General features: G+C 47.4%; 1 protein-coding gene across 3 annotated transcripts in view; it reads right to left on the bottom strand.

The window, feature by feature from the left end:
- bahcc1b (BAH domain and coiled-coil containing 1b) overlaps window positions 1-17,602 on the bottom strand; it is a 72,510-nt gene that overhangs the window by 23,661 nt on the left and 31,247 nt on the right. For all 3 annotated transcript variants that reach the window (XM_083932292.1, XM_083932291.1, XM_083932293.1), the window contains 9 exons: window positions 15,491-15,658; window positions 10,798-10,908; window positions 8,464-10,515; window positions 7,940-8,051; window positions 7,212-7,405; window positions 6,778-6,915; window positions 5,121-5,311; window positions 3,651-4,038; window positions 1,397-2,311 (listed from right to left, as the gene is read on the bottom strand). In XM_083932292.1, coding sequence (XP_083788418.1) covers window positions 1,397-2,311; window positions 3,651-4,038; window positions 5,121-5,311; window positions 6,778-6,915; window positions 7,212-7,405; window positions 7,940-8,051; window positions 8,464-10,515; window positions 10,798-10,908; window positions 15,491-15,658 — 4,269 coding nt within the window. The remainder of the gene's footprint in view (window positions 1-1,396; window positions 2,312-3,650; window positions 4,039-5,120; window positions 5,312-6,777; window positions 6,916-7,211; window positions 7,406-7,939; window positions 8,052-8,463; window positions 10,516-10,797; window positions 10,909-15,490; window positions 15,659-17,602) is intronic.

Below are 17,602 nucleotides of genomic sequence, written 5' to 3'. Positions count from 1 at the left end.
GCGTCAAGGAGCGGCATAAATGCATCTGTCTGGGATCGGTTTCATCTCCCAAACACATTCAGGATGACAAAAACGCCATGAGCGGTATTAATAACATTCTGTGCAGAGAGGACGGAGGGGGTTTTAAATAAATGTGTTGCAATTTGGCAAACGTTTTCCACGCCGCGACAGGACTTATTGATTTCACACCTATTACACATGCTAAGCACGTGCACGCTCATGTAAACAAATGCACACACTGTGTATCTCTCACGCACATGCACAGACAGCTGCGGAGCAACTTATGATTTTTACAATTATTAATTCTGTCGACAAGGCTCGCAGAGCCAGGATTTACACACAAGATTACATTGGTTTAATAATAATAATAAAAAGAAGAAGAAGAAGCAGGTGAGGGGGAAAAATAACAAAGAGGGAGGAGGAGGAGGCAGAGAGCAGGCAGCCTGGTGCAGAGACACATAGACTCTGATGGAGGAGAGCAGGGATTCATCTGGGATTACTTAACAGCTTACACACACACACACACACACACACACACACACACACACACACACACCCCTCCGTACATGCACACACACATACGGGCAAACATACACACACACACACACACACACGTTGGCATAAATAAAAACACCTTCTCTCAGAGGGATGAGAGGAAAATAGGAGCGCTTACAGGAGAAGTGTTTTAAAGGAAAGGGTCTAATTAGCAAAGCAAGACGCCAGAGCCTGGGGGACACACTGGGCAGAGCGTGCGTTTGTGTGTGTGTGTGTATGTGTATGTGTGTGTGTGTGTGTCTCTTGGCTTGTGTCTGAAGCTTAGCTTGTTTGTAACCCCCCCCCAACACACACCCTTCCCAGAGGTAAAAATATGGTCTATGGGCAAAGAACAGAGAGTCCAGGTTGAGGAAGGGAGCATGACACTAAGAGGGAAATGAGTGTGTGTGTGTGTGTGTGTGTGTGTGTGTGTGTGTGTGTGTGTGTGTATGTGTATGTGTATGTGCGTGTGTGTGTGTGTGTATGTGTGTGTGTGTGTGTGTGTGTACGTGTGTGCGCGCGCGCGTGTGTGTGTGTGTATGTGTGTGTGTGTGTGTGTTTTTAGTCCACCAAACTCTCAGACCCTTTTTCCCGGTTCACTCACTGAAATAGTGAGTGTTTGTGTAGGGATGAAAGACGTAGGGTAACCTTTTTATTTCCCTTTTTCCTTGATCTGATCTTCAGGGGCATTTTGTCCTTTTTACTGCGACAAGATGTACACTGGGTTTATTAAAAGTCTTTCCTGGATTCACAGGCATTTCATTAACTATCAAAGGTTTTGAAAGAAGTGAATAAAGCCAAATGAGAGTGGAAGGCCACAGCAGATGAAAAAAGAAGAAGGATCATTTTCAAATGAACTCACCGTCTTTCTCTTTGCTCTGCCTGCTCCTCTGCTCGATCTCCAGCTCTGCAAGTTCTCCCAGTATCTCCATACCGTGGTTCGGCGGAGGGCTCGGGGCCCGGACGGCTGGTACTGGCGGGTACAAGGCATCTCTGGTGGCGCACAGAGCCGCAGCGATCAGGAGCTCTAGGCTCCACATATAGGCCCCTTGGAGCTGGGCCGATGTGCTCGCCGTGGGAGGGAGGACGGGGTCAGAGGACTGGGAGGGGGCAGGAGAGTTACACTTTAGTTTCACCAAATCCTCGCCTGGACTCCCACTTGCCTTTTCCTCCTCCTGCTCCTCAACCACCTCTACATTCTCTCCATATTTGTCTCCATCGTTCTCCACCTCCTCCTTTTCCTCTTCTTCAATTACAAAGACAGTACATTCTGTTGGTTCAGGTTTCTCTTCCTTATCCTCTTCCACGTCCTCCCCTCCATGTTCCTCATCATCCTCCTGCTGCTCTTTGGATAGTTGGGGCACCTCCAGGCTGCCATTCTGGCCCAGGCAACCCAGAGGGAGCTCTTCTTTTAGGTCTTTGCCAGTGGCTGTTGCCTGGCAGGTTAGATCTGGGACCAGAGCTGGGGAAGGGCATGACGGCAATCCCGAATCTTCGCTCTTGGCCTCGGAGCATTCTTTCGCTTCCAATGTCCTTTCTTCCTCCTCGTCCTCAGCAACTGCACTCTGGGCTTCCACCACTACACAGTCTCTACCTTCCTCTTCTTCCCTGCTCTCCTCTTCCTCTGTGATGTGGCATGGACGTGGGAGGGACTTGGAGTCTGGCTCCGCTGGCTCAGCCTCCATTGTGGCTTGTTCGGCCAAACGTGCTTCGGGAGGTGAGGGCCCGGCCTTGTAACCCATGGTGATCGGAGGGTAGGTGTAAACAGGTGGAAGGTCTGGAAGAAAGAGGAGAAAGCAGAGGTTAGATAGGTCGTTTGGCATGAAACAATTTACACATTCTGATAATCTGTACTTATTAAGTCATTATTAATTTCCGAACAAACATCTAGAGAAAACAGAACATTTCCGTTGTCTTTAAGTCAGGCCCTTTCTCTTTTTTGAATTCATTGCCATTTTGTTCAGGCAGGATGGAGCACGTGATTACAGTTGGCATAATACACTGACAGCAGGGTGCAGAAAACAGGGAGTGTGTGCACATGTGTGTATGTGTACAGTAGTATATATTATATGTACTGTGTGTGTGTGTGTGTGTGTGTGTGTGTGTGTGTGTGTGTGTGTGTGTGTGTGTGTGTGTGTGTGTGTGTGTGTGTGTGTGTGTGTGTGTGTGTGTGTGTGTGTGTGTGTGTGTGTGTGTGTGTGTGTGTGTGTGTGTGTGTGTGTGTGATTGAGTGTATAGATCTATGTGGGATATTGATGACACCCTGCCGTTTTCCTGTGATTGCAGCGCCGGCCCTGTCACCCCTGCGCTCCTATTATTGATGGTATCCCTCCGCCCCCTGACAACACAGCCAGATGAATGCGTATACTTCCGCCTGTACTTCTCAAGGACCCCTGAAGGATAAGGAGGGCCTGTCTGAAGATTTCACCGACCTTCCTCTTGTGACACATGCAAGCTCACACACACACACACACACACACACACACACACACACACACACACACACACACACACACACACACACACACACACACACACACACACACACACACACACACACACACACACACACACACACACACACACACACACGTACACACACTGAGTGCCCATATGCTTTCTCTGACCTTAATGGCTGACCTGCCCGCTGTCCCTCTTTAGCTTTCACAGAAAACAAATTGAACGCACACACACACACACACACACACACACACACACACACACACACACACACACACACACACACACACACACACACACACACACACACACACACACACACACACACACACACACACACACACACACACACACACACACTCAAGGACACATAGAGCAAGGGATCAGCCATGCTTCAAACAATTTCTGCAGTATCAAAAGAATACCACGCATCAAAGACCGGTGCTACATTTCTGTAGCGGCACACTCTATCTCTCTCTGTCTCTTTTTTTCTCTCACACTACATTTCTCTCTCTCTATGGCATTGCCTCATCTCTCACTCTCAGTCCGGTTTGCTGTCTTTATTTTTGTTGACTGACTGTCTGACTGTTCAACCTATCTGTAAAGTTCTTTTTCCAATTCAGACATTGCATTCATCAACCAGCCTACAGCCTCACCTGGCTCTAGGGATTGTGGGTAGTCCTGAGGTGGCTGTCCCTCTCCTCTGTCACTGCCCCTCTCCAGCCCCTTAGAGAGGTGTGAAGGAGCAGGACTAAGTGCCGGGGAGCGGGGCGCCGCCGCAGCTGGGCTTGGCGCAGGGGTCAGAGGGTTTGGCGGGTGAGGTCGCCTGGACGGGGAGTGGTAACAGGGCGACTGACGGCTGCTAGGACACATCCCCGGAGACGGCGTGGGCGTCTTGGGCGGAGGAGGGGTATGGGAGAAGGGTTTGGCCATATGAGAGGACGTGGTGGATGAAGAAGAGGATGAAGAAGAAGAGGGAGTTCTGGATGTGCATGTCTCGTGAGGAGAGTCCTCTATGGTGATAGCGTGCTCCTCTTGTTTTCTCTGTTGACGAGGAAATGGAGAGGAAGAAAATAGGGGTTAATGGAATAATCCTCAAATGCTTCTGTACATACATCATATTTCATATTAATATAAATAAGTGAGATGTATTATTTTATTATAAAGCAGGTGGAGATGCTATATAACTACTGTGAAATTATCAAAACGCTAAATCCACAGAGAAATGCACAAAGCCTGTATTCAGAAACGTGTCTTTGAACGAGTCGTCAGGACTTTATGACTGTATGGTTGTGATGTCACAATTGTATATCGTATACGTATGCAATGTGATTGTATGTCACAATATCTCAATATATGATTTCATCTTGATAAGATTCTATAGAAAGACAATAAATGATCTCACTGAATTATTGCCCAGCCCTAGGGTTAAAACAGGTCGATTCAGACAAATAGTATGAGAAAAATAACACGTTTTTTTATCATTAAAAAAAGTAAAAGTTAACATGTTCTAGTAAAAACCCAAAATACAAGTATGAACCTCAAAATTAACATTATATGTGACCTTTAATTAAAACATTTCCACTATAGCAATTCAACGCATTTTTATTTTATTTAAAAATGATCTAAAAATGTTTTATTTCACGTAGCATTATGTCTCAAGCAGGAGATGCAACAGTTTGCTTAAAATAAATAGGACAAGAGACAGAAAAGCACTGAAAAAAAGAGTTCAATGTCGGCCACGCTGTTTGATTGCCAAGTGATCTGGCAACGTGAGAGTGCAAAAGCTCCACGCCAACGCCTCTTTGTCAATGAAACCTTTTGCCAACAAAAAGAGGAAGTCATTGGTTTAAATAGTGATCGCTGACTGAGTGAGTGTGACTTTACATATCAGTTTCTTTTAGTGTTGAGAAATCTGTGCTGAGAGATCTTCAAACAAAATATTAGCTGCCGCACCTCAACCACTCCAAGAGGAAGATGAACGTTTGCATAAGTTCTCAGTGTTTCCACACTTCCTCACTCTCATTTGCCCACAGTTTCACAATAATATGTTAGCAGCATTTCACAAGTTTAGTCGAAAATGTAACCTCTTTCTAAATGTGTGTGGATTATATTCATATCAGTACCTGTCCTAAGGAGTGGCGCTGCATGTGCTCCATGGCACGCTGCTGCTGCTGCTGGTGCTGGTGCTGCAGGGCGTACAGCTCCTGCTGCTGTAAGAAAGAGGAGCGGGAGTAGACGGGGTGATGCTGCAGGTGAGAAGGAGGGCCTCTGCCTCCGTACACAGGGGGCCAGAGACCCGACTGCTCCAGAACGTCTGGAAAAAGTGAAAAAGAGAAAAAAGAATTGTTTAGCATTTTATCTGATTTGAATCGAGAAAATTAGTTCAAAAAGAGGAGATAGTAAGACATTCCTGTTGACAAACTCACACCATTGAACCTTTGGAATAAATAAGCAACAAAATGGTCAACACAGAAATATTCCCATGGCTGCGGCGTCGCAGAAAACTGTCAATGGACTCTTGAACTGCTCTTTTGAATATGCAGAGGAGCTCAGCCACCTTAACTAAAGATGTAATAACTGTGACCTGTATGAGCTGCATGTTGGCCTCAGACAAAATCAATGAACGCATGCTTCACATCCTCCATTCACCTTCTTTAACTCTTTCTATTGCTAATGATGGTGTGTCTCTATTCAGGGAAACTTCAAAGCCCCACCCTGGGCACATATGAATTCAGATACACACGCATGTACGTACACACACACACACACACACACACACACACACACACACACACACACACACACACACACACACACACACACACACACACACACACACACACACACACACACACACACACACACACACACACACACACACACACACACACACACACACACACGTCCCTCCTTGGCTGCGTTGTCGCTGGGAACCTTTGTTCTGTGAGATTAGCCTGAGTGGGCTAATGTTTCCCAGGGGAAGGGTTCAGTGGATGCACTTCCCCTCTCTGCAGGAACTCCCACGGAGCGAGGCAAGGGAGGCGGGAGATAATTAAATTTCACAGCCTGTTTGCAAAGCAGCGTTGACACACACACACAAACATTCACGCGCACAAACATTCACGCGCACACACACACACACACACACACACACACACACACACACACACACACACACACACACACACACACACACACACACACACACACACACACACACACACACACACACACACACACACATTCTTCTCTCTCTCTAGCAAAGGCTGAGTTGTACAGCACAACCCCTAACACTGAGCAATGTCTCATGTTGTTCCACACATTAATACAACTAACTTTAGATGGGCACACACACACAAAGTCCAGGGCTCCACCATGGAAGGGAAGAACGCCAGTTAAAACGGTTTGCATAATGCTGGGCACATGCAGAGGGGGGAAATGGAATAGCTGCTCCCATTAACAAAGCTATAAAACATGGTCCCACTGACATAGGGACTTAGTTGAGCATTATATTATGATTAGCCAATGATACTAAAACTCTGGGAGAGAAATGGCAGCAGCACCGATGGTACAAATAGAGTACCAATAGAGGAGAAAGGAGGTAGTGGGCAGTAAGTACGGGTAGAGAGCAATGTATATGGGCTCTGCTGAATATATATATGTGTGTGTGTGTGTGTGTGTGTGTGTGTGTGTGTGTGTGTGTGTGTGTGTGTGTGTGTGTGTGTGTGTGTGTGTGTGTGTGTGTCTGTGTCGGCTGTCGAAAAAGGATGCTCAGCATACCGAGGTGATGATGAGGCCCAGGTTCTGTAGGAAGAACCACCAGCGGGGAGTTGGGGTCTTGAGTGAGCGACCCCAAGACAGGCTGCAGAGGGCTGGGCAGACCTGGGAAGCCAGGGCTCATTCCCACGTGGCTCAGACCTTGAATAACAATACACACATAACAGTCAAATGAGGCTGACATTTAAATACTGATTTTACTACTCTAAGAAGATAGTGTTGCGCTTTGAGAGAAAATGTTGGGACGGACTCAACAAACAAAACCGGTGCTATTTAACATGTATACTATATATTGGTAGAAAGTGTTACTACAGAGCTGTTATAGTCATTCCCCATCCTGCAGTGATGGTGCAGAAACATGGAGAGTGCAGATGCGTAAGACCCTGAAACCTGTATTTAAAGAGACAGGTGCTAAAAATATAAGCCACTTTACTCACTGTATGAATGCCCCATCCAGAGGGAGGGACTTCCTGTCCTTTGCATCCAGTGGTGGTGAGCCGGGTGAGCATGTGCGCCAGGATCCGCCCCTAACCTGGCGGCCCCTCCGGGAACCAAGAGGTGAGAGGACAGGTCACCGTGGCAACTACTGGAAGGGTGGATCCTGGCAAACTCCACCCGCTCCTTGTTTTCCCTGTCGAGGCGGAAGGCGGCGTGAACTTTGTCATTATCTTGATTATCCCTCTTATTGTCACCACCACCATCACCATCATTATGATCATTATCTTCATCCTTGTCATCTTCATTACCAATACTACCATTATAATCATCAAGAAAAGGAAATATCGCAGCAACAGCCATCATCGTGTGCCTGGTCTATGACTTCTCATTATATGTTTTCTTCCCTTAATATGACTACATAATAAGACTCTGATACTTCAGAGACATCCGTATTAGTCCCCGTAACATTAATGCACCATATCTCATCTTAGAGAGAAAGAGAGAGAGGAAGAGGAGAAGAGAGAGAGCGAGGGGGTACAGAAATACCACATCAAAGGGTGAGAAGAGTAAATGGAGTGAGGGGATGAGAGAAAAGAGAACCAGACTGGGAGAGAGAAGCCGAGAGTATAAAAGAACTGCAGTTCATCAGATGAGAGGAAAAATGAATAGATGCTACCGTGTGCACGTGCGTGTGCCTGAGTATGTTTGTAAGTGAATTTCAGTGTACCTGATGATCATTTCTCTGTCTCTGTCCAGGTGATGAAGGCTGATCTGTTCCTCTGTCATTCTCTTCCTCTCCTCTGCCTCCCGACCAAGAGGATACACAGGACGGGACACTCCTGAAATGTGAATGTAATCAAAGTTCCCTTTTTACCGCAACTGTCGTCAAAAATAAAATGACATGACTATGCTTCAAAGCCGCATGTATGAAAGCACAAAGCACAGAGTGCATCCTGGTCAAATCTTCGAAAGTCTAGCTGCAGGCTTGATAATGCAGTTTCATGCAAGAAACTATACTTTTTCTTGCATACTTTATAACCCTCAATATGCCAAAAAGACAAAAAGTTTTATAATTTCTCTAGAGGACTTTATAAATCACTTTCTATGCTAAAATCTGCATGCCTCTTTACATTTCTCCAAACCAATAGCTAAACCCAAGTGTTTCATCATAGATATTTTCCATAATGCAGCATAAAGCACAGAAATAGCATTAATTGACTTTCAGCGAAATGAGCATTAATGATGTCTGACCTTTCATGCTGGGCAGCACCCTGCCCTGTCTGCTGTGTCCAGGGGTGTTGTCTGGGGAACGATGGGGGGGCCTGGCTACAGCAACCGCAATACCCACCGGAGGCTGTCGCACCTCCCCCTCACCTGCCTCTGCCGCCTCCTTACCACCCCTGTCCCCCCTCTCTCCCTCGTTAGTGGAGCCTCGGCGAGGAGGAAGCGATTGTTTGGGAGGGTCTTGCAGGGAGGTGTTGCTTTTAGCTGCCCCTCTGTCCCCCTTCTCTGATCTTTCTCCACCCTGCTTGAGGCAGCCCAGACCTCCAAAAGGGCCCCGCTGTGGCAGCAGCAGAGGCTGCTGGGAGCTGTAGTTCATTAGGTTCTTCATGGCACTACCCTCACCCTCAGTGTTGTGCAATAAGGAGCGGGATAGAGGTGGAGGCGGTTGCGAATGGGACTGGTTGTGGTCACTGTTTGTAGCTCTGCTGTTGAGCCCTCTTACTTCACCGTTATCACCTGATGCATGATGGGTGCCTTTTCGCTGGTCTTCTTGGTAGCCACCTCGAGCCCCCCAGGACGGTGTTGACTGACCTCCGTCTTTTCCTTTGTCTTCTGTACTTGCTCCGTGGCTGCTGTGCTGCTGGTGCCGTATCCTTGCAACCTTTTGCCCCTCCCTCTGAGAAGGTGCCCCTGACCCCACCCTCCCATCATGCTGAGGACCTGAGTGGGAACAGTCCCTGAAAGGAGCAGTGCTGGTGTCAGGGCCATTCTTGGGTGTGCCCTGTCCAGCACCAGGGTGTGTCCCCTGGCCCTCTAGTGGGAGTGAGGGCCGGTAAACATCGTCCACAACCTCTACATCTCTGAAGGATGAAGATCTGTCCAGGCTGCAGGACCGCAGCTCAGACTGAGAGCTCATGTTGGAGCTGGGTTTGTGGAAGTGCTGCATCTGGTGGCTCCAATCAGGAGGTTTGTCAGCCTTGCCATATCCTAGCTGCTGCTGGTGTGGCTGAGATTTGTCTTTCTTTTGACAACTACTAAGTCGGCTGAGGTGATGTGAGGGACTTTCATAAGATCCCTCTCCACTCTTGTCATCTGACTTTCTCCCACCTCCTCCTGCCCCACGACAGTCAGTGGCTGCCAGGTCTCCCATTGGCCCAACTGAGGGCACGTAAGTTGTGCCAATTACTTTTGCCTCCCTGCCAGACCCTCCAGGGGTGGATGCTGAATCTTTGGAGGTCGTCAGTGTAAGAGGGGCTGAGGGACAGTAGAACTCAGGATGAGAATGGTGATGTGCATGGTGTAGCCACCCTCCTGCCACTGTGGAACCCATGTGCAAAGCATGAGGAGGAGGTGGTGGCGGGGGAGGAGGAGGCATGGAGTAGGAGGCCACAGAGTGGGGGGTTGGAGGTGCCATGACGGCTGTCGCTGCAGCCGCACCTCTTCTCATACATTCATTGGAGGAAGCTGAGGTTTCGCTGATCCTCATCTCCCCATTTACGGTTCCATCCTTGGAGCACCGCCTGCCTCCCCCAGAGGGAGGTCTACCCACTGCACCACTGCAGCTGCTCAGCGCTCCCCCCTTTCCTCCTGAGCCAGTCTCTGCTATCGAACCACTGGACAGTTTACAGGCACTCATATGTTTTGTCTCCTGACTGCCCGAGTCACCATCTCTGTACTCCTTATGTCGCTCCAGAGGGTGTCTGTGGTCCTCCTCCCTGCCCTGTGGTGTGAGGTGAGGAAGCAGGGCATGGTGTGGGTGGGGGTAAGCTTGGTAGTGGTGGTGGTGGTGGTGGTGGCCAGACGTGGTGGCAGGGTTTGCCTGATGAGAATGGTGATGAAGCTTTTCTTTGATCTCCTGGTGCCGCTCCTTGCTGCTCGATCGCTCCTTCACCTTTGACACAGATGAAACTCCTTTCTCGGCCACATCCTTGGCGCTCTTCCCGCCTCCTCCTCCATTGTCCGTCTCTCGACTGCAAGAGCCAAGTGGGTGGCCAGGGGCAGTTCTGGACAGCGGAGGAAGGCTGTGACTGGTGGAGAGCAGAGGGGGCTGGGGAGGAAGGCCTCTCAGGTAGAAGTGATCTGGAGGGGGGGATTAAAGTCAGTGAAGTTGATGGAAATCTGGAGAGAAATGTTAGCTGCATATATTGCTTTAATGACAGTTTTATGAAAAATCACTCCACTGAAATGTGGTTTGTTGATAGGTGGAAAAAAAGAGAATGAGGAATTGCCAACTTGAAAAACTAGACCCCCGAGTTGCCAGCTGTTCTTACTTCTGTGGTGAGTGCTGATTAAGCAGTTTGGGGAAGTATATATAAAGCAATTTTCTCACTTTGTCACATTAGAACACACACCGACTCCTACCTTTTTGGGTTTCATAGAAGCGGTGCTGTCCGTAGAGACCGTTGCTATGGTGATCCAGGGGACTCATGGGGAGAAAAGGAGAAGCAAGACTTCCTGAATAGCTGGGGTACCCTGTCGGAAAAGGAGGGAGAGGGAGAAAGAAGAATTGATGTCTCTCTGCGGCGTTGACATTCAGCAGCCCTCTAAACAAACAGTTTATCTCCACAATCTATCATGAAATGGGGCCATTTTGGAAAACGCAGAAAAAATATGGCCAGTGCTACTTTCACCATAAATGCACTTTTGCACAAACACGCCACACCAGTTGACATTATTTACAGTGGACAAAGCGGTGACAAAAACCACAGCAGACAGCTACTGCCAAGTGTTTGCAGCATTTAACTGGATCGAATTTGCTCTTCTACAAAACACATTTTTCTAAAACCCAAGACAAACAGTCCCCCCCCCCCCCACACACACACACATACACACAAACACACACACACACAGACATAGACACACACACGTGTGCACGCACACACACACACACACACACACACACACACACACACACACACACACACACACACACACACACACACACACAGTCCTCCCAGGGGGTCACTGGGAGGTGAATGGTTGTTCCACTCTGTTCCTCGTCTTCAAGGACGTTGAACTGTAACGTATGATAGAGGAGGTCTTGATGGTTTGTGTTGGTGGGGGTGAATGGGTGAGGGTTCTTGGTGCGTGTATGTGTGTATGTGTGTGTGTGTGTGTGCGCGACTTTGTCATGTTGGTTGAAGAGGGTCGTTATTGTGGGGGGTGGGGGGCATAGGTCCATGCAGATACACAAGTACCCAGACACACAAACATCAAACAGGAGGCACACAACTCCACATTGTGGGGCCAAAAGGCTTGGATTTTGAATGTGTGTGTGTGTGTGTGTGTGTGTGTGTGTGTGTGTGTGTGTGTGTGTGTGTGTGTTTGTGTGTGTGTCTGTGTGTGTGTGTGTGTGTGTGTGTGTGTGTGTGTGTGTGTGTGTGTGTGTGTGTGTGTGTGTGTGTGTGTGTGTGTGTGTTTGTGTGTGTGTCTGTGTGTGTGTCTGTGTGTGTTCTCCAGCAGCTGGTTTCATGCCCCACAGAGTGTCCTTGCCGGCCCGTTAATTGGCAGCCGTTAAAAGTTTAACGGTGGTGGCCAAAGTAAACAGCACTCCATAAAAACTCATCCTACGCATTCCACAGTCGCACTGCAAAACCACCAACACCCCCTCACTGCTCCCAGCATGTGTGTGTGGCACTCACTGTGTCTGCGTGTTCATGCTGCAATGTAAATGCATGACTGTGTACATGCCACTGTGTGTGCACGCGCGTGTGTGTGTGTGTGTGTGTGTGTGTGTGTGTGTGTGTGTGTGTGTGTGTGATTACTGTGACTGGTTAACAACCAGTGAATCTAAATGGCGACAATTAGCCAAAAGGCTCTATCAGCCATCTAAAGCCAATCCCCCGGGTAATGATGAGTGATAAAACTCAGGAGGGAGGGGAGATGAGAAAGAAGAAGATGGGAACAAAAGACGGCAGAGGGACACGGTGGGGAAAAAAGGAGGGGGAGGAAGAAAGGATAGGAGGGAAGGAAGGGAAGAAAGGATGGAGGAGGTTAGTGATCGAAAGAATGATGTAAAGACAGCAGAAGAAAAAGGGCTGTTAATATGAAAAGCCCCCAATCTGGTGCTGCTGTGAGGCGTATGGAAAGGGGAGAGTGTATGTGTGTGTTGCCGATGTCGTGTGTGTGTGTGTGTGTGTGTGGGGGGGGGGGGGGTGAAGGAGGAAGTGAAAGGGAAGTGGAGAGCTTTGAGATGGCTGAGATGAGAGGAAAGAGAAAAGGGAGGTAAGGAGAGGAGCTAGAGCACATGAGAGGGGGGACAAAAAACAAGGACAGGTGTGGAAGAGGGAGAGCGAGAGAATAGGACTGTGTGTCTGTGTGTGTGTGTGTGTGTGTGTGTGTGTGTGTGTGTGTGTGTGTGTGTGTGTGTGTGTGTGTGTGTGTGTGTGTGTGTGTGTGAGAGAGAGAGAGAGAGAGAGAGAGAGAGAGAGAGAGAGAGAGAGAGAGAGAGAGAGAGAGAGAGAGAGAAAGAGAGAGAGACTATTTGTGTGTGTGTGAGGGAATATGTGCTGTTTTTCGAACAACTGTGAATTTCTTCGGGAATATGTCTCATCTGTGACTATGTGTGTGTGTGTGTTTGTATGTGTGTGTGTGTGTGTGTGTGTGTGTGTGTGTGTGTGTGTGTGTGTGTGTTGGGTGTATCGGCCAGGTTTCTTCTCTCTGTGCTGGCTAAGCTCCCCTCTCTGGACCGTGGCCAGCTGGCAGACCGCCTACCGGAGCTCCCTGGCTTGAATTCTTAAAAACAATCATTTGTAGTGTGCGTGCGTGTGTGTGTTCGTGCATGAGACTGTGTGTGTGTGTTTAGACATCAAAGCTGAGCCACACAGACACAAAATCTGTCTGATAGGCACACACACACACACACATATCCTTGCTCTCTTTCCACCGCTGCTGCTCTCCCTCTCGCGCTCGTGTTGAAGTCTCTGACTCTTTCTATGAATCTGATTTAAGACAGAGTCTCTCCAGGCGACATTAGCGCTCATTTCGGGGGCTTAACTGTTGCTATTTGGCGCTCGATGAGCTGCAAATGAAGCAGTTGTACAAACAAAACTCTTGTCTCCTTTCAAGCTTTAAAGCTGCATCAGGAGAGATTTCTATGTAAAAACAGGGCTCTTGTGAGTATGTCTCATGAGTTTAAATCCCACATTTGTGCCGCACGAGTGAGAATCAGTTTTCTCGACTTATTTGCCCAAATTAAATTCTGGTGTGTGCGCTTCTATACAACAGGATGCGAGAAATCAAAACCTATTAGAGGGAAATAAAAACTCATAAACAGCAATGCGCTCCAGAAAAAGAAGGACCCACTGTCCTCTGTTTGTCGTGGTCCTCTGAGCAATTAAACGTCACTATGATGAAGATATAAAAAGAAATTACCTCTAAATCTCAACTTTTTGCCCTCTACAAACTGCGGCAGATTTAATTCATGCTGTAAGAAGTCAGAAAAGTCCTTTTTCCACAACAGACCTACTTCACTGTATATTTGGTGTTATCTTCTGTTCTGACTGTTGTTTTGTGTTGGTATTTTGTGCCTGTTAAGCAGTTTGGTCAACTGCTGTTGTGTTAAATGTGCTATATAATTAAGTTTGACGTGACATTTCATAGCAGGAAACAGCACAGGTGTAACCAATAACATTAACGATGGCTCCATTTCATTGTCTCAGTTAGTTATTTCTGTACGTCAGCACGCACAAGGAAGCTGGCTCACCTGAATGGAATGCAGTGCTCATAATTAATGTTATTGATTACACCTGGGCTTCCTGCTTTGACATGGCCACGGCCAGAGAACTGGTTAGAGGTCTCTGTTCTGTTTGATATCAAAGAAAACAAACAAAGTTTGCACCGAAAGCTGACTGATTTCCATTTAATTCTCTGGCATACAGTGTCTGAAGTCCTCAAATACTCTCCTGAGGCGACATCACTATTGTTTACATTTGGTGATAGACTGGCAAAACGAGAAATTCGGATTCTGACCGTTTTCACCGTTAGTTGAGAAATACAGCCTGTGGCGGAAGCTGTCTTTCTGTTGAAGCCTCCTTTTTTGGAGGTTATCTGTTTAGACCCATCTCTCTGTCAAAAGAGAAATCCTCTTAGACACACACACACACACACACACACACACACACACACACCTGAAAGGGACAGATAACTAAGTCATGCTCATTCTTTGACCACAAACGGTTAACAGTCGAAAGAGGACATGCATGTGGATGCGCACATTTTTGTGTGCGTGTGTGTGTGTCTGATCAGGAAGGGGGCCGTTGGAGGTCGGTTAGCCCAGAAGGGGCCCTGAGGGTGGGGCAGCGGTCGGAGGAGGAGGGGACTATGAAGAGGGAGAGGATGGTGGAAACGGGGGTATGTTTCAGTCTGTGTGTGTGTGTGTGTGTGTGTGTGTGTGTGTGTGTGTGTGTGTGTGTGTGTGTGTGTGTGTGTGTGTGTGTGTGTGTGTGTGTGTGTGTGTGTGTGTGTGTGTGTGTGTGTGTGTGTGTGAGAGAGAGGGGGGATAGGAGCTCATGAAACTTAAAACTCACCCCTTAAAGAGAGCAGGGGGATGAGAGAATATTGAGTGAAAGGAGGGGAGTGAATGTAAGAGCCTGAAGTGTATTGTGAATTACTCACGATCATGATGTTATTTCTATACTGCAGCAATGAAGGGGCGTGTTAAAGTGTATTTGTGTGTTTGTTTGTGTGTGTCTGGTGAAGAGGAAGAGGAATGCTTTCGGTCGTGCACCATTTTTGAAAGTGTTACGGGGCTCGAGCTCTGAACTAGAAAAAACGGTACAAACACAAAGCCAGATGCTTGCCGAGTTTTTGTGTGTGTGTGTGTGTGTGTGCGTGTATGTGTATGTTTCTATAAGTAGCATCATCTGAGGCGTCACTGCTGCGCGTGTTTGGCCTCAGCTCAGTGTTGGTTAAACCACTTAATGGCTCCGTCTCGATCTAATCCCATACCAAGACCCTGGATTAACCAGAGACCCAAGCACTCTACGCTGCCTCCTGCGTGTGTGTGTGTGTGTGTGTGTGTGTGTGTGTGTGTGTGTGTGTGTGTCTTTCTTACCTTCGTGTGAATGGGGGAACCAGATAGAGGAAGCGCTGGAATGGGGTCCAGGCCTGTAGGAGGGGGAGGAGGGGGAAGCAGCAGGTCCCGAGGGGTGAGCGGGGTGAGGAGGGTGGGAGGGCGGCGACCCCAGACTGCTGGCCAGGAAGGAACCCATGAAGGAAGCACCTGAGAGACACAGAGGCTGAAGGTTAGACAGGAGCTCGATGATAAAAAAAAATGTGACTCTAGCACGGGGAGGCGGGGCCTACTGAGGTGCCAATGAGCAAGCAACACCACAGAAGAAGAACAGGGAAGCTCTTAAATGTGTTTGTTAAACTGAGAAAGAGCAGACGTGTGGTCAAAAAAAAGGAATTCACACCTACATATCATATAGTTTTTCTATATTTGAAAATGCTTCATGCACGTCTGCTTTTAAATCCTCGGACGATGCATGCAATTTCCATTTGCATCCAGATGTCACTTGTTGCTCGCAAAAATGCCGTCGCCATTGACATATAAAATGTGGCGCTGGATATGGCAATCTTCATCTTTAGATTATAATGACGTAGCAGTGGTGAAACATATTTTCTCCACATTATGACAAAAAAATATATCATAGATAGCAACTGCTAACGTCATTTAGCGTATGCCTAGCTTGAGGCGTGTGCATGTGATATTGTAATATGCACCAGGGGGGAGGGAGGACCTGTGGCGTGTGCACAAACTGAACAGTGCTGAGTGGAAAGGATGATATGGGCACGGCGCGTTTTTTTCTTCCTCTAAAACCGGATGAATTATGTTGTTCTATCGGAGCATAGTCTCGGTTTCAGTGAATACGATCAAACAAATGTTGCAGACTGCACATTTAAATATAAACATTTGAGCGCTAAGAACAGAGCTGGAGTTAACAGGTAAGAAGTCAGACATGGCATAACTGGACGCCATTACTATTACTGAGCAGCCCTGGGGGAAAAAAGGAAGAAATTTCACGACCTGCCCCAGAGAAATGAATCCCTTCAAGCTACATTCACACTGCAGCTGGAGGTGTCCCAATTCTGATCAGTTTTTTCTTGTCACATGTGACACACATCTGATTTCTCTTTTAAAATGATTATCGTGAAAAAGCTTCAAGGTGACATTTTTTTTCTCATTTCTGCTCTGAATATTCATCTGGATATATATATATACACAAATCTGATTTTCACCTGAAACGGTTGTCATTATCTTGGTGCCAGTTCTTTAGCATGAGATAACTGGAGGCAGGTTAAGCCAGCAAACGGCTCTAATGTTCATTTGAATGAAGCCATCCGTTGATGCTTCAGGTTGCCAAATCCGTGTTGTCTCACAAATAACTAATTCTGCAACACGATGTCTTTATCCTTAGGTCGCTGCAGCGGCCAATCAAACACGTGCGACGGCATCATGGTAAAGAAAGTTTGCAGGAGTTATAGGATTTCTTTACTTGTCCCATTGCAACTCCTCGCAGCACACTGATCAAAGTCAGACTTTCTGGTTTCAATGTTCCTGACAAAACGAGCTGTGATCCCAACACCAAGCTTCCCAACAGACTTCCCAACAGCCTTTCTATAATAACCTGTGATCAGTGACGAAAACACAGAACAATGGACAGAGGGAAATTCCAGCGGAAACTATAGAAACGAGTTACAAAAATAATAACATCTTTTGTTGATTCTCATGTCTTTTCAACATGTCCCTTCACTTATGCTTAAATCTGCTTTTACCCTGGAGTGTAAAAACCCAATGCCACTTCTCAGACAGGACTAAAGAGCAAGCTCAGATGTTCAGTCTCATCCTGTTACAGTTTTTAGCGAACTGAGCGAACAGGCTCAGCTTAGTTTGGCTCTGTTTGAATGTATTTCCACTTATCAGCATGCTCTCATTTAGTGGAACAACCCGAACAGTTGTAGGGGAAGGAGGAAACAAATCCATGGGGAATCAGGTAATTAGTCACTGGATGGAGAGAGAGAGAGAGAGAGAGAGAGAGAGAGTGGGTTGGGTCGTTACCCATAAATGCTGCCTCGCATCAGAGACAATTACCACAACCACAACAGTCCACACACACACACACACACACACACACACACACACACACACACACAAACACCCCCC

Source organism: Echiichthys vipera (genome assembly GCF_963691815.1).
Source record: "Echiichthys vipera genome assembly, chromosome: 18".
NCBI classification, from domain to species: domain Eukaryota; kingdom Metazoa; phylum Chordata; class Actinopteri; order Perciformes; family Trachinidae; genus Echiichthys; species Echiichthys vipera.
The sequence above is the reverse complement of the archived record's forward strand: the minus strand, read 5'-3'. Positions and strand labels throughout refer to the sequence as shown.